The sequence below is a fragment of the Heptranchias perlo genome, chromosome 1, assembly GCF_035084215.1.
Source record: "Heptranchias perlo isolate sHepPer1 chromosome 1, sHepPer1.hap1, whole genome shotgun sequence".
Taxonomy (NCBI): Eukaryota; Metazoa; Chordata; class Chondrichthyes; order Hexanchiformes; family Hexanchidae; genus Heptranchias; species Heptranchias perlo.
In genome coordinates this window covers 127189221-127213912 of record NC_090325.1, presented here as the reverse complement: position 1 = coordinate 127213912, position 24692 = coordinate 127189221, and the positions used below count along the sequence as shown (strand labels likewise).

General features: G+C 45.4%; 1 protein-coding gene across 17 annotated transcripts in view; it reads right to left on the bottom strand.

The window, feature by feature from the left end:
- LOC137325831 (calcium/calmodulin-dependent protein kinase type II delta chain) overlaps nucleotides 1-24692 on the bottom strand; it is a 419005-nt gene that overhangs the window by 192025 nt on the left and 202288 nt on the right. For all 17 annotated transcript variants that reach the window (XM_067990934.1, XM_067990952.1, XM_067990937.1 and 14 more), the window contains one exon: nucleotides 4614-4668. In XM_067990934.1, the coding sequence (XP_067847035.1) occupies nucleotides 4614-4668 (55 nt within the window). The remainder of the gene's footprint in view (nucleotides 1-4613; nucleotides 4669-24692) is intronic.

Genomic DNA, 24692 nt, shown 5'->3' with positions numbered 1-24692 from the left:
TATGTTGGTTGTGAGAGGTTACAGCACAACCTCTGGAGCAAGAATTCTTGTATTTTTTTAAAAAAGAGGTTGCAACTGCAACTGTAGAAGAGTTAAGAAAAGTCAGCATTATCATTTCAGCCTTAGCCAATGATTTCAATGGACTAGGATCACAGTGGTGTTGCCAACTGAAGGATTTCAATATATTCCTAGAAGATCATGGTGAGTCAGAGGATACATTGTGTCATAACAATAGGTGTTTTTACGCCATGTACGGGATAATATCAGGGCCATTGATTTACAATTACTAATGAATCAAATTCCACTTCTACTAAATGGAATTCTGGGATTTTCACTGTTAATTTGGGAATTGGATCCCGTGACTGTCAAATATTCTGTGAAATGAGCAATGCATATAAAATATCTATATATTAAAAATCTCACATCTGCGCACATTTCCTGTCTGCACCACTTGACTTCCTGTTGTCACATTTTTATGTGTTAACTTTGCGTCAACTTGTCCCATTGTAAATTCCTATGTTTACATTTATTCGGGGTTTTGTTTATGTCACCCTTACTGTGCAATCTGGCAACTGGGATCTCACAGTATGCTCAAAATGCTTTTTTCTGAACATTTTTTTCATCTGCCACTTTTTCCTCAGTAATGAAAATTTCTAACGTCCTAAATAAAGGTTTAAACAAAGTAAAAATTAAAAAATTACATACTTCAGAGAGTAAGAGAGGGAAATACGGTTGATGTTGTGTATATGGACTTCCAAAAGGCGTTTGATAAGGTGCAACATAATAGCCTTGTCAGCAAAGTTGATGCCCATGGAATAAATGGGGCAGTGGCAGCATGGATATGAAATTGGCTAAGAGACAGGAAACAGAGGGTAGTGGTGAACGGCTGTTTTTCGGTCTGGAGGAAGGTATACAATGGTATTCCCCAGGAGTCGGTACTAGGACCACTTTTTTTCTTGAAATATATTAATGTCTTGGACTTGGGTGTACAGGGCACAATTTCAAAATTTGCAGATGACACAAAACTTGGATGTATAATGAACAGTGAGGAGGATAGTGATAGACTTCAAGAGGACATAGACAGGCTGGTGGAATGGGCGGAGACATGGCAGATGAAATTTAACGCAGAGAAGTGCGAAGTGATATATTTTGGTAGGAAGAACGAGGAGAGGCAATATAAACTGATGGGTACAATTCTAAAGGGGGAGCAGGAACAGAGAGACCTGGGGGTAAACGTGCACAAGTCGTTGAAGGAAGCAGGGCAAGTTGAGAAAGCGGTTAAGAAAGCATACCAGATCCTGGGCTTTATAAATAGAGGCAGAGAGTACAAAAGCAAGGAGGTTATGATGAACATAGAAAATAGGAGCAGGAGTAGACCATTTGGCCCTTCGAGCCTGCTCCGCCATTCAATATGATCATGGCTGATCCTCTATCTCAATACCATAGTCCCTCTCTCTCCCCATACCCCTTGATGCCTTTTGTCTCTAGAAATCGATCTAGCTCCTTCTTAAATATATTCAGTGACTTGGCCTCCACAGCCTTCTGTGGTAGAGAATTCCACAGGTTCATCACCCTCTGAGTGAAGAAATTTCTCCTCATCTCAGTCCTAAATGTCCTACCCCGTATCCTGAGACTGTGACCCTTCGTTCTGGACGCCTCCCCCCACAAGCCAGGGGAAACATCCTCCCTGCATCCAGTCTGTCTAGCCCTGTCAGAATTTTATATCCCCTCTCATTCTTCTAAACTCGAGTGAATACAGGCCGAATCAACCCAATCTCTCCTCATACGACAGTCATGCCATCCCAGGAATCAGTCTGGCGAACCTTCGCTGCACTCACTCTATTGCAAGTATATCCTTTCTTAGGTAAGGAGAACAAAATACTCTGCCTTTCTGTTTTTCTTTCCGAAGTGGATAACTTAAACATTTATCCACATTATACTGCATCTGCCATGTATTTGCCAACTCAACTGGTTTAAATCGCCTTGAAACCTCTTTGCATCCTCCTCACAACTCTCAATCCCACCTAGTTTTGTGTCGTCAGCAAACTTGGAAATATTACATTTGGTTCCCTCATCCAAATCATTGATATATATTGTGAATAGCTGGGGCCCAAGCACTGATCCCTGCGGTACTAGTCACTGCCTGCCACCCCGAAAAAGACCCATTTATTCCTACTCTCTGTTTCCTATCTGCTAACCAATTTTCAATCCATGCCAGTATATTGCCATGGGAGAACCCTAGGCAAGACAGAGGGTCAGAGGGATCTTGGTGTGCAAGTTCACAGATCCCTGAAGGCGGCGGAACAGGTAGATAAGGTGGTAAAGAAGGCATATGGGATACTTGCCTTTATTAGCCGAGGCATAGAATATAAGAGCAAGGAGGTTATGATGGAGCTGTATAAAACACTGGTTAGGCCACAGCTGGAGTACTGTGTGCAGTTCTGGTCGCCACATTACAGGAAGGATGTGATCGCTTTGGAGAGGGTGCAGAGGAGATTCACCAGGATGTTACCAGGGCTGGAGCGCTTCAGCTATGAAGAGAGACTGGGAAGATTAGGTTTGTTTTCCTTGGAGCAGAGGAGGCTGAGGGGGGACATGATTGAGGTGTACAAAATTATGAGGGGCACAGATAGGATGGATACGAAGGAGCTTTTTCCCTTCGTTGAGGGTTCTATAACAAGGGGGCATAGATTCAAGGTAAAAGGCGGGAGGTTTAGAGGGGATTTGAGAAAGAACTTTTTCACCCAGAGGGTGGTTGGAGTCTGGAACTCACTGCCTGAAAGGGTTGTGGAGGCAGGAACCCTCACAACATTCAAGAAGCATTTGGATGAGCACTTGAAATGCCATAGCATACAAGGCTACGGACCAAATGCTGGAATATGGGATTAGAGTAGACAGGGCTTGATGGCCGGCGCGGACACGATGGGCCGAAGGGCCTCTATCCGTGCTGTATAACTCTATGACTCTATTACCACCAATCCCATGTGCTTTAATTTTGCACAGTAGCCTCTTACATGGGACTTTATCAAAGGCCTTTATAAAACACTGGTTCAGCCACAACTGGAGTATTGTATCCAATTCTGGGCACCACACTTTAGGAAGGATGTGAAGGCCTTAGAGAGGGTACAGAAAAGATTTACTAGAATGGTTCCAGGGATGAGGGACTTCAGTAATGTGGGTGGACTGAGAAGCTGGGATTGTTCTCCTTAGAGCAGAGAAGGTTGAGAGGAGATTTGATACAGGTGTTCAAAATCATTAGGGGGTCTAGACAGAGTAGATAGAGAGAAACTCTTCCCAATGGCGGAAGAGTCGAGAACCAAAAGACACATGTTTAAGTTGATTGGCAAAAGAACCAAAGGTAACATGAGGAAAAACTTTTTTACGCAGCGAGTAGTTATGATCTGTAATGCACTGCCTGAAAGGGTGGTGGAGGCAGATTCAATCATGGCTTTCAAAAGGGAATTGGATAAGTACTTCAAGAGAAAAAGTCTGCAGGGCTACGGGGAAAGGGCAGGGGAGTGGGACTAACTGGATTGCTCTTGCATAGAGCTGGCACGGGCTCAATGGGCCGAATGGCCTCCTTCGGTGCTGTAACTAAGATTCAAAATAACAATTAAACTCACTTATTAAATTGTCTTTTGTGCACTTTAGTGCCTTCACTAAAGTTTTCACTTGACAGGTAACAGCGAGACCATATTCTCTGACTTACTACATGCGCAATATCACAATAATTGTTGCATTGCATGCACTTTCTGTCAGCTTTTCCATGACAAATTCCTATCTCCACGTTTATGATGAAACTGTCTCTGTAAACTTGTTGCAATGTATTTACACTTTCCCCTGAGATGAGGGACTGAAAGGAGGATGGAATTGCAGTATGACATGTTTACATAAACAGTTCCAATTAGAAACGTGGACATAGGAATTTATAATTGAAATGTAGAAATAAGGACAAAATGTATGACTTTAAAATTGAAACTGAATTATGCCTGCATGCCCCTGGTCCAATAATCCAATAGTTTCACCTGAAAACTACACTTGGTCTTGGCTCCCCATGTGCAACAACATGGCTAATATACTCAATTTTTATCCCTCATTAGTTTTGAAGCTGAGAATACGTAGCAAATGGTATGCAGAATGTACCAATTAGGAGTTAGATATCTGGTATCTGACAAATTTGGATGCCATACCACATATGTCTCGTGAATCAATCCAATGTATTATTATACTATATGTTCATTTACAGGAAAAATGGGTACCTGTTTGCATGATGTCTGCATACAATCTTTTTTGCTATTGTAAAATAAAACAGCCAGGTTTTTGAACAATGGGCACCATAACTTTTACGGGAAGCTCTTCCACACTAATTTCGATCAACCCCAAGTAATATTACAATGCTTAAAAGTGCCTGCTGAAATTATTCCATTAAAAAAAACTAAAATCATGAGCAGCTCTGGAACCAGTAAAAATCCCTTGGTACAAACAGGTTCATTTTACTGGGCTATAATAGTGAAAGAATGATAAACAACAACAACTTGAATTTATTTAGCGCCTTTAACATAGTAAAACTTCCCAAAGCGCTTAAAAATTAAACAAGATGGAAAAATACTTACAGATCAAACACTAGGTAATGATATCCTTCCTCCGATATGCTGTCATGAAGTCGAACTGAAAAAGAAAAAAATACACATTAAAAAATACCTATTTGTTGTCATTTGAAACTATATCAACTATTATCCCTTCTTGCATACCCTATATCAAAAAAATTCTACACAAATTAAGATATTAGTTTATATAAAACAAATGTAAAAACTTCAAGTGTAATACTATCAAAGGTCTCTACCATTAATAGCTGATTCAACTAAATTACTGTATATACAAATATACTTGCTCATTCATAGTACTATTTTTTTGGTAGCAGTGGTCCCATGCACTCTGAGGTGTTAAGTATGTACACACTATACACAGCTAGTGCAACATTTCCACTGGAAAAATCAAATATTTGTAATGAGCCGTAATTATTATTTACAGAAAGCCAATAAAGAAATAGTGGCGCATGTTCACCATCAATTCAAGGTGTTTAAAAATAAAGTCCACAAGCCAAAATTGGTGTCAACTGTCATAGCCTCCACACCACGGACCAACACTCACTGTCCAGTTTCTTACATAAAGGATGACCACTTAGGTGAGCTGCTGCTACCATGCAGTCATATCCCACCAATAAACCCTCCAGCTACATGAGGAGAGTGGAACATAGAAAAGATTAATTGTTGTGAATCTTATTTTTCTCACATCATTGTAATATTTTATTGGTTGCTATACTTGACCTGTGAAAGAAAAATAAATTAACAGCACGAGAAGAATTAAATCTTCAGTTTGAACTAGGCCTAGTAACACACCTTCCTTACACTGGTTGGGCCTGAAAGCTCTCTCAAATCAATTCAGATGGCACCAGGACTCACGGTTCAAATAAAAATACGGCTCTTGACAAAAAGGGTATTAATTATATTTTTCCAATTTTCTATTTGTTTCACCAATTTTTTTCCCTGCCTTCCTGAAGACCTCGAGTCCTTGCTGGGGTATGGTTTTATGTTAAGACTGCTGGTCACCCTCTGCTACCTCCCCAACTGTGCATTATTCATAAACAAGCCTTGAAAAGTGTCAGCAGTTTATTTGCTCACAGAGTGTGACATTGTCAAGTCTAATCCTTTCCTCAGCTAATATCCATACACAGACATTTCCACCAGAAACCAATGGATACAGATCAGGAGCAGGATTCCTGGTTGATTTTCTCCTCCTAAACCCAGGGGCACGGAGGTCAATTGTAGTACAGACTGAGGATGGAATGTGGAAATTGCCATGGTCTGTATTGCTTAGTTGCTCGATGAATTATCTTGCTAAGCTACCGTCAAAGTAGGTTGTCAACCTTCCCAAACTGTCCAGGACTATCCCGGAATGGAGCATGAATCTCCAGGGCACTGCTACTTGTAGCCTGAGAGATCTTCGAACTTTATACTTGACCTCATCCTTACCAATCTACCTGTCGCAGATGCATCTGTCCGTGACAGTATTGGTAGGAGTGACCACCGCACAGTCCCTGTGGAGACAAAGTCCAATCTTTACACTGAGGACACCATCCAACATGTACTACCACCATGCTAAATGGGATAGATTCAGAACAGATCTAGCAGCTCAAAACTAGGCATCCATGAGGCACTGTGGGCCATCTGCAGCAGCAGATTTGTATTCCAGCACAATCTGTAACCTCATGGCCTGGCATATTCCTCACTCTACCACTACCAACAAGCCAGGGGATGAACCCTGGTTCAATGAGGAGCGTAGAAGAGCAGGCTAGCAGCAGCATCAGGTGTACCTAAAAATGAGGTGCCAACTTGGTGAAGCTACAACTCAGGACTACATGCATGCTAAATAGCAGAAGCAACATATTATAGACAGAGCTAAGCAATTCCACAACCAACGGATCAGATCAAAGCTCTGCAGTTCTGCCACATCCAGTTGTAAATGGTGGAGGACAATTAAACAACTAACGGGAGGAGAAGGCTTTGTGAACATCCCCATCCTCAATGATGGCAGAGTCCAGCATGTGAGTGCAAAAGACAAGACTGAAGTGTTTGCAACCATCTTCAGCCAGAAGTGCCGAGTGGATGATCCATCTCAGCCTCCTCCCGATATCGCACCATCGCAAAAGCCAGTCTTCAGCCAATTCGATTTACTCCACGTGATATCAAGAAATGGCTTAGCGCACTGGATACAACAAAGTCTATGGGCCCCGACAACATCCCGGCTGTAGCGTTGAAACTTCTGCTCCAGAACTAGCCGCACGTCTAGCCAAACTGTTCCAGTACAGCTACAACACTGGCATCTACCCGACAATGTGGAAAATTGCCCAGGTATGACCTGTCCACAAAAAGCAGGACAAATCCAATCCGGCCAATTACCGCCCCATCAGTCTACTCAATCATCAGCAAAGTGTTGTCGACAGTGCTATCAAGTGGCACTTACCAATAACCGGCTCAATGATGCTCAGTTTGGGTTCCGCCAGAACCACTCGGCACCAGACCTCTACAGCCTTGGTCCAAACATGGACAAAAGAGCTGAATTCCAGAGGTGAGGTGAGAGTGACTGCCATTGACATCAAGGCAGCATTTGACCGAGTGTGGCATCAAGGAGCCCTAGTAAAATTGAAGGTAATGCAAATCACGAGGAAAACTCTCCAGTGGCTGGGATTGTACCTAGCACAAAGGAAGATGGCAGTGGTTGTCGGAGGCTAATCATCACAGCCCCAGGACACTGCTGCAGGAGTTCCTCAGGGCAGTGTCCTAGGCCCTATCATCTTCAGCTGCTTCATCAATGACCTTCCCTCCATCATAAGGTCAAAAATGGGGATGTTCGCTGACGATTGCACAGAGTTCAGTTCCATTCACAACCCCTCAGATAATGAAGCAGTCCGTGCCCACATGCAGCAAGACCTGGGCAACATCCAGGCTTGGGCTCATAAGTGGCAAGTAACATTCGCGCCAGAAAAGTGCCAGACAATGACCATCTCCAACAAGAGAGAGTCTAACCACTTCTCCTTGACATTCAACGGCATTACCATCGCCAAATAACCTCACCATCAACATCCTGTGGGTCACCATTGACCAGAAACTTAACTGGACCAGCCATATAAATACCGTGGCTACAAGAGCAGGTCAGAGGCTGGGTATTCTGCGGTGAATGACTCACCTCCTGACTCCCCAAAGCCTTTCCGCTTCTACAAGTACAAGTCAGGAGTGTGAAGGAATACTCTCCACTTGCCTGGATGAGTGCAGCTGCAACAACACTCAAGAAGCTTGACCTCATCCAGGGCAAAGCAGGCCGCTTGATTGGCACCCCATCCACCACCCTAAACATTCACTCCCTTCACCACCGGAGCACCGTGGCTGCAGTGTGTACCATCCACAGGATGCACTGCAGCCACTTGCCAAGACTTCTTCGACAGCACCTCCCAAACCCAATACCTGTACCACCTAGAAGGATAAGGGCAACAGGCACATGGGAACACCACCTGCATGTTTCCCTCCAAGTCACACACCATCCCAACTTGGAAATGTATCGCTCTTCCTTCATCGTCGCTGGGTCAAAATCCTGGAACTCCCTACCTAACTTCACCATGAGAGAACCGTCACCACGCGGACTGCAGCGGTTCAAGGCGGCGGCTCATCACCACCTTCTCAAGGGCTATTAGGGATGGGCAATAAATGCTGGCCTTGCCAGCGACGCCCACATCCCATGAATGAACAACAAAATATATTTCTTGCCACAACAGCACCTTCCAGCCTCTCCAAGCCGTCCCCCCACCGCCACTGTAGAGATCCGAACCCTTCTTCGGAGTGACTTGAAACGGGTCCAGTTGGTGAAGAAATAGCTGGGAATCCAGGAAGTGGGGCGGGGGTGGTGGCAGTGGAGAGATGGAGAAAGAAAGAGAGAAAGAGAGCGACGGAGTGAGGAGAGGGCCAGGTTGGAACAAGGTGAAGAAGGACAGGGGCTCAGGCGGAGGGAGAACGTGACAGCGAACTGCGGATCGGGGAGAGGAAGATAACGGACTGGGTGTCAAGGGGAGAAAGAGGAGGGCGGGTCGGGAGGAAACGGGCTCGGGCAGGGAGAGAGGGAGACTGGGGAATAGGGTGGGAATGGGGCCCAGCATTTCCTATAGTGCCGGAAGCAGCAGCAGCAACGTGATGAGTATGGAGCAGCCAATAAAGGGGCGAATGAAACCTGTGGACTTTACTCTGGGTAAATCGTGAAAGATTGTTTCCACTGGTGGGCGAATGGGGGACAAGGGAATGGAGACAGAGAATTCTCACTGGAAGAACCAAGTGGAAGGGAGAAGGAAGGTTTTGCATTGAGGGCTATTAGACCATGGGATGCTTGATCACATGTGGCTGTAGAGGCAAAGACTGGAACATAATTTAAAAGGGAACGGGTTAAGTATTTGAAAAGGACGAATATAAAAGGATCTTGGGGGAATGGGATTACAGGAGAGAGTGCCAGTACCAGCATAGGCACCAGGCCACTCGGCCTCCTCCTGCGTGGTAATTTATCATTCAATGAAAACTCTGCTTTATTAAATCTGCGCCCAGGGAGTGGTTTAGAAATGTTGTTGCTGAGCTGAATTTAGGACAATGTGCCCTGTGAGACGTGGTCCAAAAACCAAACCCACTGCCCTTTATGCGATCTGTCGGTTTAGTTCAGGTCGGTCTGTGACAGCTGTTTTTGACATGTGAAATCCAAGTACAGATCGCCTCTGACTGAGATTCCTAGTTCAGAGTTGTCACCTCCACACAGAACTGAGTCCAAGGAGATAAAGAGAGAGAGATGGCACCTGTTAAAAGTAGCTCAGACTGGGGAGCCTGACCACAATTTGTACAATGCAGGGGGATTCTGGCTATAGTTAAGGGGTGAATATCAGCGGGTTATTAGATTACTACTAGTTACAGGTAAGATGTTACACCTATTACTTACTACCTGTCACATATAGATTAGTAGTGAGTTATCGTAATACTATTGATTATGATGGGTGTGTTACCACTGTTACTATTATTTATCAATGCAATTTCAAAGAGTTACTATTAGTTATTGATGGAATCAAAGTTCCTCCCACCTCTGGTTTCCTCCCTGTGAATCCTTCCCCAGCACTCGGTTTCCCCTCTTTGCCTGCTCACGGGTGGCCTCCTGGTTCTCGGAACTTCCTGCACAACAGCTCCTGGCATGAAACCGTGAGCAAAGATATTCAACTAAAGGGCACCCAGCCTTTAAGGTAAATACAATAACATTTTGCAGATGTTACATGATCAGATGTCACATGGTCAGAATGCCATGTGATCAAATCTCCAGGAATGCCTCCAACCAGAGTTGGCAACCCTATGTCAGAACCTCCCATCCTTTCCTAAGGCATTAATTCCTTACTGGACTATGGCTCCACAGGTACCATTTTCAACCTCATTCAAATGACCATTTTATGGTAATAAGCTCATGAGTGAGGCCAAGCTATTCTACACTTTTTGGTGCATTTTTCTGCATTTTGAAGTGTACCATGAGCAGCATTGAGAGACAGACCCACAGGGAGCTCAGAAATAATGAGGAGACCCCCCCAGAAAAGCTCAGCAACACCAAGGAGCATCACTGGAACATGTTTGGTGTGCCCTCATGTCCCTAGAGTCTAAACTATGCATCACTTAAGTAGATCATAGCTCAGTGACAGAAAATACACAGCAACTAGGAGCTCGGCAAGTCAAAAAACGTGAAGTTTTGTGACATGGCTGCACTTCAAGGGTGGCCTTTCACATAGGCTCTGGGTGCTCTCCGTAACTGTGTGTTCTACTCTACGCATTTTCTCAAAGAGATCAGAGGGGTTGGTTTACATCTACAGCATTGAAATGAAGGGAAGCAAGGGTTTGCACTACTTGCTGACTTTACATCAGAACAGGTGAGTATATCACAAGGCATGCCCCTCTCTGCATTTGCCTCTGCCTCCAGAATGCCCATTCACTCATGAACAAGGCCCTTGCCATCCACACCCTTACTGTGATGATTGCAGTGACATCACAGTTGTGATGGAAACACCGCAGTGGCGATGTGGCCCTCATCACCAAGTCACACCTTGATCTCTCCCCTACTCATCTGGTACCTTCGCCTCCTTCGAGCACCTCATTCTCTCCTTTAAAATCCTTACTCTCAACTGCCCACCCAAACCCCACTCAGATATTTCCCTCCTTTCATCCTAGCCTCTGCATTGAGCAACTCCTCGTCCTCAGTGATTTCAATCTCCATCTGAACTCGTCTTTCTCTTTCTCCTCTGATTTCACTGTCCTCCCTAAACCTCTCCTACCCGTATTCACGACCACTCCATCGTCCTTGCCATCTCATGTCGTTCTCGCTACCCCCATCGTCTCGATCACAGACAAGACCTGCTTTGATCATTTTGTTGTGTCCCTAACGATATATGTCCCCTACCCCACTTCTTTCTGCATCCACCCCTGGAATAAAATCTCCCAAATGTCACTTGCAACAGCACTTTGAGACAGCCAACTGTCCAGCCTTTGGTCCTCCGTTAACCATGATAATTCTGCAGTAGTTGATCTGCTCAACCACCCCCTCTCCTCCATCTTTGATGTTCTTGTCACCAGTAAAACCCTTACTACCTCCCACCCTGGTTGTTTCTCTTTGGTATGGCCCGCATCTTTTATCACTATATTTAGAAATGACTTGGATGAAGGAATAGAGAGCCGTATATCTAAGTTTGCTGACAACACTAAGTTAGGTGGCACAGTAAATAGTGTAGATGGAAGCAGAAAGTCGCAAAGGAACATTGATAGATGAAGTGAGTGGGTAAAACTGTGGCAGATGGAGTTTAATATGGGAAAGTGTGAGGTCATCCAATTTGGACCTAAGGAAGATAGATCAGAGTATTTTTTTAAATGGCGAGAAGCTAGGAACTGTAGATGAGCAGAGAAATTTAGGTATATAAGTACAGAAATCACTAAAAGCTTGTGGACAGGGACAAAAACTAATTAAAAATGCTAATAGAATGTTGGCCTTTATCTCAAGAGGGCTGGAATACAAAGGAGTGGAAGTTATGTTACAGATGTACAGAGCTCTGGTCAGCCCCATCTGGAATACTACATTCAGTTCTGGACACCGCATCTTAGGAAGGATATATTGGCCTTGGAGGGAGTGCAGAGCAGATTCACCAGAATGATATCGGGGCTAGAAGGGTTAAATTTTAAGGACTGGTTGCAAAGACTAGGCTTGTATTCCCTTGAATATAGAAAATTAAGGGGTGATCTAATTGAGGTGTTTAAGATGATCAAATGAGTTGATAGGGTAGATGAAGAGAAACTATTTCTTCTGGTGGGGGAGTCCAGAACAAGGGGGCATAACGCTAAAATTAGAGTTAGGCTATTCAGGGGTGATATCAGAAAGCACTTCTTCACACAAAGGGTCGTGGAAATCTGGAACTCTCTCCCTCAAAAAGCTGTTGAGGCTAGGTGAATTGAAAATTTCAGAAGCGAGATTGATGGGTTTTTGTTAGGCAAATGTATTAAGGGTTACGGAACCAAAGTGGGTAGATGGAGTTAAGATACAGATCAGCCATGATCTAACTGAATAGGCTCAAGGGGTTGAATGGCCTACTCCTATTCCTATGTTCATATCTTCATTCCCTCATGTTCAAGGGGCAAAGATTTGAGCGTGTCTGGCACACAAGTGATTTAGACATCCATCACTAGATTTGGCTGGACCACAGCAAACACCATTGGGCCTTGCTTTCTCCTTCCAAAACCACACCCTACTCCAGGATAATCACAGGCTTCTTTTCTCCACTACCAACCATATTCGTAAATCCCTAACATCTTCTCGCTCCACCCACATCTCCAGCTAGTGTGAGAAGCTCATGGATTTTTTTGTCACTAAGAATGAGTTCATCTATCCAGCTGCCTCAGCCCCATCCCTGCCTTCCCCTCACCTGCCAAGCCAAACTTCCCCCAAGCTACACCCCTGCCCTAGTCCTGAACCCACGTCTTTCTCTAATTTCTTTCCCATCTCCCCTCATAAGACCCACCTCTTGCTCTCTTGACCCCATTCCCATTAAACTGCCAACCCCCCCAACTTCCCTTCCTGGCCCCAATGCTAGCTGACAAATGGTTTCTTCCCCTTGGGTACTGTCCATTCCCTTCAAAATCACTGTCAGCAACCTGCCCTTCCTCAAAAAAATTCATCCTCGAACCCTCTGTCCTTGCAAACTATCGACCCATCTCCAACCTCCCTTTCCTCTTCAAAGCCCTTGAACATGTTGTCTCCTCCCAAATCTGCGCCAATCTTTCCTCCTACTCCATGTTTTAACTTCTCCAATCAGGTTTCCTCCCCTGCCATAGCACTGAAACAGGCATACTCAAAGTCACAAATGACATCCTCTGTGACGGTGACCATCGTGCACCATCCCTCCTCGTCCTTCTTGACCTCTCCGCAGCCTTTGACATGGTCGACCACACCATCCTCCAATGCCTCATCTCAAATCGGACTGCACACACTTGGTTTTAATCTTACCTACCCAATTGTAGCCAGCGCGTCTCCAGCAATGTTTTCTCTTACTGGCCCCACACTATTACCTCTTGAGTCCAACGAGGATCTTTCCTTGGCCCTATCCTCTTCCTCATTTATATGCTTCCTCTGGGTGAAGACATGAATGCTGACAGCTCCAAGCTCTACCTCTCCATCACCTATCTTGACCCCTCTACTACCTCTGTGTTGTCAGATTGCTTGACCAACATCCGCAATTTCCTCCATTGTCTTCAGCCTCTACCACAAATTCCATCCCACTCTTCAGGTACTATCTCAGGTTGAATCAGACTGTTCACAATCTTGCCATTGTATGAGACACCAAGCTGAGCTTCCGACCTCATATCTTCTCCATCACAAAGACTGTCTGTTTCCATCTCCATAACAAAGCCTGTCTCCATCCCTATCTCAGCCCATCTGCTGCTGAAACCCTCATCCAACACTTTGTGATCTCCAGACTTGACTATTGCAATGCTCTCCTAGCTGGCTTCCCATGCTCCACCTCCATAAACTTCAGTTCATCCAAAATTCCGCTGCCTATATCTTATCCCACACCATTTCCCACTCACCCATCACTCATGTGCTTGCTAGCTGACACTGGCTCATAATCCCCATAACGCCTCAAATTTAAAATTCCCACCCTTGTGTTTAAATCCCTTTACGTAACCTTCTCCAGCCCTACAACCCTCTGAGAACTCTGTGTTCTGAGAACTCGAACCTCGAGTGCACCCCACTCCTTTTGCTGCCCCATTGGCAGCCATGCCTTCAACCATCTAGGCCCTAAGCTCTGGGATCCGCTCTCTAAATCTCTCCACTTCCTCTCTTCCTTTACGATTCGCCTTAAAACCCATCTCTTTCACCAAGCTTTTGCTCATCCCTAGTCATATCTCTTTCTTTGATACAGCGACGATTTTTGCCTCATTATGCTTCTGTGTAGCGCCTTGGGATGTTTTTCATGTGAAAGGCACTATATGCAGGCAAGTTGTTGTTGTTGAAATAGTACTCATCCAGGTGGCAATGGAAAAAACTCAGTCATACTGATGTAAACAGAAAGTATTACAAAATATTTGATAAACTGTTCAAAATCACTAAGTGCAGCTGCACCCACCACATACTCAGTGCTAGCACAGGCTTTTTGCGCCATGAGTGGTGGCACAAGTCATGTCTCAAAAAATAAATTGTAGAATAATTATTGATAATTGATAATAAAGCATGAAGAATCAAGTAGGTTACTGATATCTCCAGAACTAACGCTTCTCGAATAATTATCCTACATTTGTAGCTGTCATTTTATCCAAAAAGACTCATAAATTGGCTTTTGATACAGCAATATCTTACCAGGTTAAATTCAAACACTCGTCTCAGACAATAATGAGCAACATTCTGCTAATGTAGAGAATGGCTCTCACAGTAACCTTAAGAGTGCCTATTGGTCTGCCACAGGAATAGAGTCTGAAACAAAGACACAGGGTGAGAGGAGGACTTATATTGGATAACCCCCGAAAACAGGCGCTGGGATCGCGATGCAGGCAGCACGTAACGTTCATACTGCCTGATAATTTCAATGATAGCTACGTGCGGCCAACGCTACCTGCGCTGTTGACTGGCTGCACACATCAGTAGGGGGCCCCGGTATTGGGAGTGGCTAGCACTACTTAAAGGCAGCCTGCATCACTTAAAAGGGAAGTGCACTGTGACTGCAGGAAGTGGTGTGAGAAGTGATGCTTGGCTGTGATAGTTGGAAGAGTGGCTGCACCTGCGAGAGTGCGTGCACCAAGGTTCTCTGATGATGTACTAGAGCTCTTGGTGGAAGAGGTGATCAGAAGGAGAGGCATCCTATATCCGCAGGGGGGCAAGACGCCCTCCAGATATATGCTCAAGAGGCAGTGGAAGGAAGTGGCAGACGAGGTCAATATCAAGAGCATAGCACCAAGAACATGGATGCAGTGCAGGAAGAAGTTCAATGATTTGACACAACTGGTCAAGGTAAGTGAGTTCAACTTTCAAGTAGCATATTGTACTAACTGCACCACTAGCCTCATCCACTGCTCCATGCACTACACCCCCCATCAACCACCTACCAACAAATTATTTCAATTAGTACTCAACCCTTCAAATCAGATGCTTCATCTCACCCTCACACTTGACCACTGTTGCAAGCCGCACACCCACAACTCACAGGTCATAAAAATTCACAGCTATTCAGCCATGACAGCCATATCACCCAAACATTTTGCAGGACAATCACTGACATACTTCCCTCTTTTTTGCAGGAGAAGGTGACGCAAAACAGTAGGCAGCAAGAACGAACTGGAGGAGGACAGGCACGCCTATATTTCCTAACTCCCATGGAGGAGACAATGCTGGCCATGATTGGAAGGGCCATTGCTGAGGCCGTGGCCACTGGCGGCACTGGAGGTATCGATGATGAGGGTCTCTGCATACCTAATCCTCCTTCTCGCTTCCCACTTCTCCTGCTTTCCACAATCTTTTCTCACTCACGTGATGCAGATGGTGTAAGTTTGCACGTCTTACTTTCTCCTCTCCCCTCACAACTCAACCCGTGTCCCTTTGTCATTTCAGATATCCAAGAACTAGAACCTGACCAGTTAGAGGAGGCAGAGGATGACAGTGATGATGAAGACACACCACCCTCAATCTTACACTCGCAGCCACCAGCTCAGAGACTGACACTGCGCGTACTTTGGAGGCTAGGGTAGAGGAGAGAGCTGCACATGATGAGACACATAGAAACCTAGAAAATAGGAGCAGGAGTAGGCCATTCGGCCCTTCGAGCCTGCTCCGCCATTCAATATGATCATGGCTGATCCTCTATCTCAATACCATATTCCCGCTCTCTCCTCATACCCCTTGATGCCTTTTGTCTCTAGAAATTTATCTAGCTCCTTCTTAAATATATTCAGTGACTTGGCCTCCACAGCCTTCTGTGGTAGAGAATTCCACAGGTTCACCACCCTCTGAGTGAAGAAATTTCTCCTTATCTCAGTCCTAAATGTCCTATCCTATATCCTGAGACTGTGACTCCTCGTTCTGGACCCCCAAGCCAGGGGAAACATCCTCCCTGCATCCAGACTGTCTAAGCCCTGTCAGAATTTTATATGTTCCAATGAGATCCCCTCTCATTCTTCTAAACTCGAGTGAATACAAGCCGAGTCAATCCAATCTCTCCTCATACGACAGTCCTGTCATCCCAGGAATCAGTCTGGTGAACCTACGCTGCACTCCCTCTATGGCAAGTATATCCTTTCTTAGTTAAGGAGACCAAAACTGCACACAATACTCCAGGTGTGGCCTCACCAAGGCCCTGTATAACCACAGTAAGACATCCTTGCTCCTGTACTCCTGAAACCGGGCACAAGTATGCAGGAGCCGGCGCGGGGAGAACCACAGGTGCCAGCTCGCCAGAGGGGAAGATCGCACACTAGTTCTGCTGCAGAGGAGCCAGATGATAACTTTGATGGAACAGGCTACTGAAGGCGGCTGATGAGTGTACACAACCAAATGCTTGGTGCAATGGAAAGTAACTGCCAGAAAGCCTGTGCACAATGTCAAGGAGCATGGAGGAGTCCAGCTCCAACTTGGCACAGGGCTTCGTGCAAAGCTTGGAGCTCATTCTTTCCCCCATGGAACGGGTGGTCACCTCCATCAGCACACCTGTGGAATCCACCATACTACAACGTCTGATGACCAATGTCATAGCATCCACTGCAGCACAAACAATGGAAGCATTTGAAGCTCGGAATGCTGTCTTGGAAGCTCACCCTGTTGCTATCGTGGCTCTGGGTACCACTGTTGAAAGGGACTACCAGGGCTTCACAGCAGTCCAGCAATCTGTTCTCCAGCAGATCACCAGAATTGCTGAGGCGCCGCCCTGGGAGAGTGGCAGTGACTCCATGGCGGAGGAACCTGCTGTCCTCTCTCAGGGTGACAGCATTCCTGCTCCCACCCCTGCCACTCTGCCAGTGCCCTTGCTGTTGCCTGTCAGCCAGCCAGGCCAGACCGCTGTAGTCCATGCCAAGAGGGTGCAGTCTAAAGCCGGACCCTCCCGGCCCAGAGCTGCTCGCGGTCATCCTCCAAGGCTATCTGCACACTCCATTGTAGGTCAGCAGCCTTTCACCTCCCATGCTGCCACTGGGGAAACATCTCGTAAGAGCACGAGCAAAGGTAAAGGCACACAAACAACAGGCACTAAGGGAATGCACAAAGGTGAATAGTCTCATTTTGTTTGCATCATTTCATGTGTTAATTTATAAATGTAGATTTGAATTTGCATTTGGTGGTGGTTTTTATTTCTGCGATGAGCTGAGGGAGGAAGTAATGTGTAATCATAAGGACAAGGATTTGATGGTCATGTGAGAGGGGAAAGGTAAGGAGTGTGGGACTGTGGGTGAATGGGGAGGTGTTGTTGAGGTTACTGGTATTGCTCATTAATAATCTGATCATGCAGAACCCTGGCAGAAAGGGCCCATCTACCTTATAGTCTCCCTGCCTCTTCCTCCACTTCCTACTGTACTTCCTCCTCAGTCTCTTCGTCCTCCTCCTCCTCCTCCTCCGCACCATCCTCTTGCTCAGGTTCTTGCCTGATAGGCGGTGGCAAGGGCTGTTCCCTCATAATGTCAAGGTTATGCAGCATACAATGACTAATCTTGATACCCGCTCAGCTGTGTACTGCAGGGCTCCTCAAGAGGCTCTCATTGTAGCCCGGCTGTGCACATGTGTGTGGGTTCCTGGCTGGAGTCGTGAGCCATTTCGTGAGGGGATAATCCTTGTCACCCAGTAGCCAGCCTTTGACTTGCCGTGCTGGTTGAAATGCAGGTGGCACGTTGGACTGCCGCAGGATGACGGAATCATGACTGCTGCCAGGATAGCGGGCACTGACCTGCATGATGTGCTGCATGTGGTCGCATGCCAGCTGCACTTTGAGGGAGTGGAAATCCCTTTCTGTTCATTAATATGGCAGAGTTCAGATATGGAGCACGCATGGCAATATGCGTGCAGTCAATGGCACCCTGCACCATGGGGAAGCCTGCATTGCAAGCAAACCCTCGTGCTCGCTCATGCTGCTTGTCTCTGTCCAGAGGGAACGTGATGAATCTGTTTCTGAGTGTGTACAGAGCCTCCGTGATCTCCCTTATACAGCAGTAGACTGCAAACTGCGAGATGTTGCTTATATCGCCAGCAACAGCCTGAAAGGAACCAGAACTGTAAAAATTAAGTGCCACGGTTACCTTGACAGCCACAGGCAATGCTGTCCTTGCCCTGCTTGCAGGCTGCAGTTGTGGCTGCAGCAGCTGACAAATTTCAGTCACAACCTCTTTAGTGAACTGCCAACGTCTGATGCACTGGTCGTCGCTGAAGTTGAGGTAAGAGAATTGCTCCCTGAAGGCCCTCCTTGGATATGGCTCCCTGAAGGCCCTCCTGCTGAGTGCCCTGTGCCTCCTCCTCCTCTGTCTTCTAGTAACTTGTCCTGCTCTGTGTGGCCTCTCTTCATTCTCCCAGTCATGTTCAATTCCCAGAGGAAGTACTACCAGGCCATCCATGCCTGGAAGCAACTTTTTTTAGCACAATATTTTAAATGTCACTAAAAGTCCTGCAAGACCAGTCAGACCACTCTCCACAGAATACTGAAACGTTAGCCAAGTAGAGGAAACTTCCAAAAACATGTATAATTGCACCAACAGCCAGAATAAATAATCCAGCAACTAACCTGTAAATACTTCATGATCCCTTTAAATAGTGCTGGTGGTGGGAGATCCTTCATGCTGTTTAAGTCCTGTTCAGCTGTGCGAGGTTAAGACAGTGCTAAAGCATGGAGCTCCAAAATGTCGCTGGCTGCTTCAAATCAGCGTTACACATTAATTCGCATCGCACATTGACTCGCGTCACAATCTCCCTACTCTACATGCTGCCAGCGTTCGTTAGATACGTGCGCGCAAACCCCTTTACCTAGATGGTGTCCTGTGCACTTCACGCGGAAGTGTGCGCGCGCATCTCAGATGCCATTTTTGGGGCTTAGGCGTCCACGTAGCGCCTATGGAATGAGTGCTACATGGCTCAATTTAGCCCCCGGGGTCACTGATGAGCAGAGGTTACTTAATTCGGTATTTTGCTGTACCGCCGTAAGAAACGGTGACAGGAAATGGCAGCCTGATAGCTTCCAATGGTTCTAAACAACTGTGTATGGTATGGATTGAAACGCAGTTAATTTATAAAGCAGGTTTCTAATGTAATATTGTTTCATAATTGTCATTTACCATAATGTCCATATAGAAAAAAACCTAGGTTTTTTAAAATCTTAGAAACAGGGTACAAAATGCAAATATTTGATCTCGAGCAGTTTCTGATCTATTTTTCCATCTTCAACATTTTTGCTGTGATTACTCGAGACAGTTTTGGAATAGTTTTCAACATATCCAGTTGGTTAGTTTCATCAGGCCACTGGAAATGTCCCCCATATTTCAGGAAGAAAACTTAAATTGAACGTTGCAAAAAAATATTGTGGGGGCCACTAGTACCATTTTCATCCATACAACCCTGCTCCTGTAGTGTTCCATGTTTTTGTAATCTACTGCTATCCAAGTTTCCAAGAAGCTTTTATTGCTTCAGCTGTTTTTTTTTATGATTACCTCCCTGGTCTCTTTTTTTAAAAATATGCATATGGCCCAGCTCACCCATACATCGGATGCTCCCTCTATGATGACCTTTACAACTTCCACTGTCCCACTTATCCAGGCACCTAAAGATCAGCACAAAGCTTAGAAATGGATATTATGTATATTTTTAATAATATCAATATATATATTTTCCAGGTTAAATTGAGAGAGTGTGGCTGAGGCTTCAACTGCTCGCAACTAATGTTTTCCCATGTAGTAGCACAATCCCTGCTCTCCCTTAGCAATAGCAGTAATCACATGGTCCCCTCCACTGTGAGACACTTCATAGGAGTGATTATCAAACACATTTGACACTGCGCCACATAAGGAGATATTAGGACAGGTGATCAAAAGCTTGGTCAAAAAGGAGCATCTTAAAGGTGGAGAGGCGGAGAGGTTTAGGGAGGGAATTCCAGAGCTCGGAGAATAGGCAGCTGAAGGCAGAGCTGCCAACAGTGGAGCGAAGAAAATCGGGGATGCGCAATAGGCTGGATTGGAGGGAGGGTGATCTGAGAGGATTGTAGGGCTGGAGGATGTTACACAGATAGGGAGAGGCGAGGCCAAGAAGGGATTTGAAAACAATAATGAGAATTTTAATATCGAGGCGTTGCCGGACTGGGAGCCAATGTAGGTCAGTGAGCACAGGGGTGATCGGTGAACAGGACTTGGTGCAAGTTAGGACATGGGCAGCAGAGTTTTGGAGGAGCTCAAGTTTACAGAGGATGCAAGGTGAGAAGCCAGCCAGGAGAGCATTGGAATAGTCTAGTCGAGAGGTAAGGAAGGCATGGATGAGGGTTTCAGCAGATGAGCTGAGGCAGGGGCAGAGACGGGCAATGTTACAGAGGTAGAGTCTTGGTGATGGAGAGGATATGGGGTCAGAAGGTCAGCTCAGCTTAGGGCGCCACGGTTGCGAACAGTCTGGTTCAGACTTAGATGGTGGCCAGGGGGAGGGATGGAGTCAGTGGCTAAGGAATGGAGGTTGTAGCAGGGACCGAAGACAATGGCTTCGTTCTTCCCAATATTTAGTTGGAAGAAATTTTTAATAATCAATACTGGTGATCGGATAAGCAGCGTGACAAATCAGAGGTAGTGGAAGGGTCGAGAGAGGTGGTGGCGGTGAGGTAGAGCTGGACGTTGTTAGCATGCACGTGTTACCTGACATTGTCTTTTCGGATGATGTCGCCAAGGGGGAGCATGCAGTTGAGAAACAGGGGGGGGAGCGGGACGGTGCCAAGGATAGAACCTAAGGGGACTCCAGAGGTAACGGTTGCGAGAGCGGGAAGAGAAGTTCATTGCAGATGATTCTCTGACTACAACTAGATAGATAGGAATGGAACAAGGCAAGCGCAATCCCACTCAGCCGGACAACGGAGGAGAGGTGTAGGAGGAGGATGGTGTGGTCAACCAAGTCAAAGGCTGCAGACAGGTCGACAAGGATGAGGATGGCTAGTTTACCACAGTCACAGTCACATAGGATGTAATTTATGACTTTGATAAGGCCCATTTCAATGTGGTGGCAGGGGTGGAAACCTGATTGGAGGGATTCAAACATGGAGTTGCAGGAAAGATGGGCAGATTTGGGAGGCAACAACACATTCAAGAACTTTGGAGAGGAAAGGAAGGTTGGAGACGGGGTGGTAGTTTGCAAACACAGGGGGGTCACGGGTGTTTTTTTCTTAATGGGGGGGCGGGAGGGGAAACAGTACCTAAGGAGAGGGAATAGTTAACAATATCAGCTAACATGGAGGCCGGAAAGGGAAGTTGGATGGTTTGGTGGGAATAGGGTCGAGGGAACAGGATGTGGGTTTCATGGACAAGACGAGCTCGACGAGGGCATATGAGAGATAGGAGAGAAACTAGAGAAAGATGAGAGTTCAGGGGGGGAAACTTAGGGGAAGTTTGGCTTGGTGGGCTAGTGGAAGAGTGGAAAGTGATAGAGGTAGCTGAACGGATGGTTTCAATCTTAGTGACAAAGAATTCCATGAGCTCTTCGCACTTGATATTGGAGGTGAGGGTAGAGGGGTTTAAGAAGATGGTTTGTACTGGAGAAGAGAAGCCAGGGGGGTATATTTGCATTCCAGGATAATCCTGGAATAGTGAGCAGTGTTGGCAGAGGAGAGGAGGACCCAATAGTGCATTATGTGGTCCAGCCAGATCTGGTGATGAATGGTTAAACCAGTTGTCCACCATAAATGTTTAAAACAAGGCTATGCTAAATTACTGTACCTGGCTGGATAAGCAGTTCCCTCACCAATGGGGGACAGCAAATCATTTGAAATCACAAAGTATCATGGGGTGAATTTTCAAGTGCTGAAAATCTGCAAGCAGCTGAGACACCATACAAGTACCCTGAACAGGGATTGAAAATGCTTAACGATCACTTAAAACAAGAATAGATGGCAACTACGAATATTCTGCAAACAAAACCCAAGTGTGGAATAGCAAAATCTAGAATTATACTGCTGGGTATTTTTCCACCGTTCAAGATGCTGCCAGAGTCTCAGTAAAGGAAGATAGAGTTGAGATACTGGATGGGCTAAAAATTGATAAAGAAGAGGCACTCGAAAGGCTAGCTGTACTTAAAGTAAATAAGTCACCTGGTCCGGATGAGATAAATCCTAGGTTGCTGAGGGAAGTAAGGGTGGAAATTACGGAGGTAGTGGCTATAATCTTCCAAACATCCGTCGATACAGGGGTGGTGCCAGAGGACTGAAGAATTGCAAATGTTACACCCTTGTTCATAAAAGGGTGTAAGGATAAACTCAGCAATGATAGGCCAGTCAGTTTAACCTCAGCGGTGGGGAAACTTTTAGAAACGATAATCCAGGGCAGAATGAAGTCACTTGGACAAGTGTGGATTGATTTGGGAAAGCCAGCATGGATTTGTTAAAGGCAAATCGTGTTTAACTAACCTGATAGAGTTTTTTGTTGAGCTAACAGAGAGGGTAGATGAGGGCAATGCAGTTGATGTGGTGTATATCAAACGCCTTTTGAAAGTCCATAAAGTGTCGCATGGTAGGCTTATCATCAAAATTGCAGCCCATGGAATAAAGGGGGCAGTAGCAACATGGATACAGAATTGGCTAAGTGACAGGAAACAGCATAGTGGTGAACGGTTGTTTTTCGGGCTGGAGGGAGGTGTTCCCCAGGGGTCAGTGCTGGGACCACTGCTTTTCTTGATATATATATTAATGTCTTGGACTTGGGTGTACAGAGCACAATTTCAAAATTTGCAGATGACACAAAACTTGGAAGGGTGGTAAACAGTGTGGAGGATAGTGATAGACTTCAAGAGGATATAGACAGGCTGGTGGCATGGGCGGACAAGTGGCAGATGAAGTTTAACGCAGAAAAATGCGAAGTATACATTTCGGTAGGAAGACACGTGGAGAGGCAATATAAACTAGAGAACCCAACTCTAAAAGGGGTACAGGTACAGAGAGATCTGGGGGTATATGTGCACAAATTGTTGAAGGTGGCAGGGCAGGTTGAGAAAGCAGTTAAGAAAGCATACGGGATCCTGGGCTTTATAATCAGAGGCATAGAGTACAAAAGCAAGGAGGTTATGATGGACCGTTATAAAACACTGGTTCGGCAACAACTGGAGTGTTGTATCCAGCTCTGGGCACCGCACTTTAGGAAGGATTGAAGGCCTTAGAGATGGTGCAGAAAAGATCTACTAGAATGGTTCCAGGGATGAGGGACTTCAGTTATGGGGATAGACTGGAGAAGCTGGGCTTGTTCTCCTTAGAGCAGAGAAGATTGAGAGGAGATTTGATAGAGGTATTCAAAATCATGAAGGGTCCAGGCAGAGTAGATGGAGAGAAACTGTTCCCATTGGTGGAAGGGTCAAGAACCAGAGGACATAGATTTAAGGTGATTGGCAAAAGAACCAAAGGCGACATGGGGAAAAACTTTTTTACACAGCGTGTGGTTAGGATCTGGAATGCACTGCCTGGGGGGCTGGTGGAGGCAGATTCAATCATGGCCTTCAAAAGGGGACTGGATAAGCACATAAAAGGAAAAAAATTGCAGGGCTACGGGGATAGGGCAGGGGAGTGGGACTAGTTGGATTGCTCTTGCATAGAGCCGGTGCAGACTCAATGGGCCGAATGGCCTCCTTCCTGCAATAACCTTTCTATGATTCTAAGTGGACAAAGTATAAAAATTTCACACAGCCAACATTGCTTATACAATGAATTTCAGTCAAATGTAGAGAAAAACAGCATGAGCAAAACTATTCTAATAAGAGCCTAACATAAATGATCTGACTCCAAAATCTGAACAAGTCAGTTTAGCATTCCACCTAGTGGATAAAATGATACTGCAGCTGTTTTATTACTGGTATTACCATACTAAGCGAGACAGCACATACGGCATTGCCAGAAGTAGAATTTCATTATGCACCACTGTCCTGAAAATACTAATGGTCTCTAATCTTCATATAAGAATAAAATTAAACTAAAAGAGCAAAGATAAAAAGTTCTTCAAATTTATAAAGCTGGCCAATCACAAGATAAACACTGATTAATTAGGATGATCATTTGGCTCATTTTAGTTCTTCCATTCAGAAAGACCCGACAGTGTGGCATCCAATTGTTTCTTAGATGATTGTGTTTTTTGTCTCCATTACTCTATCCAGAGGGCTAAATCTAACTTTTGTCAATAGTGTAAAACAGGCGATATCAGATTGGCCGTCCATTATACACCTCTCCCAATTTTGCTTCCCGTTGGCTTCAATTATGAACTGGGAGATCTGATATCGTCCGTTTTACACTATCACCTAAAGCAAAATTTAAGGCTTATCTGAACACTGTGTGAAAAATGTCCTGTCATCAATCCTAAATGTGTTTCTTTCATTAGTCTGAACCTGTGTCCCCCAGCTTTGCTCTCTCAATT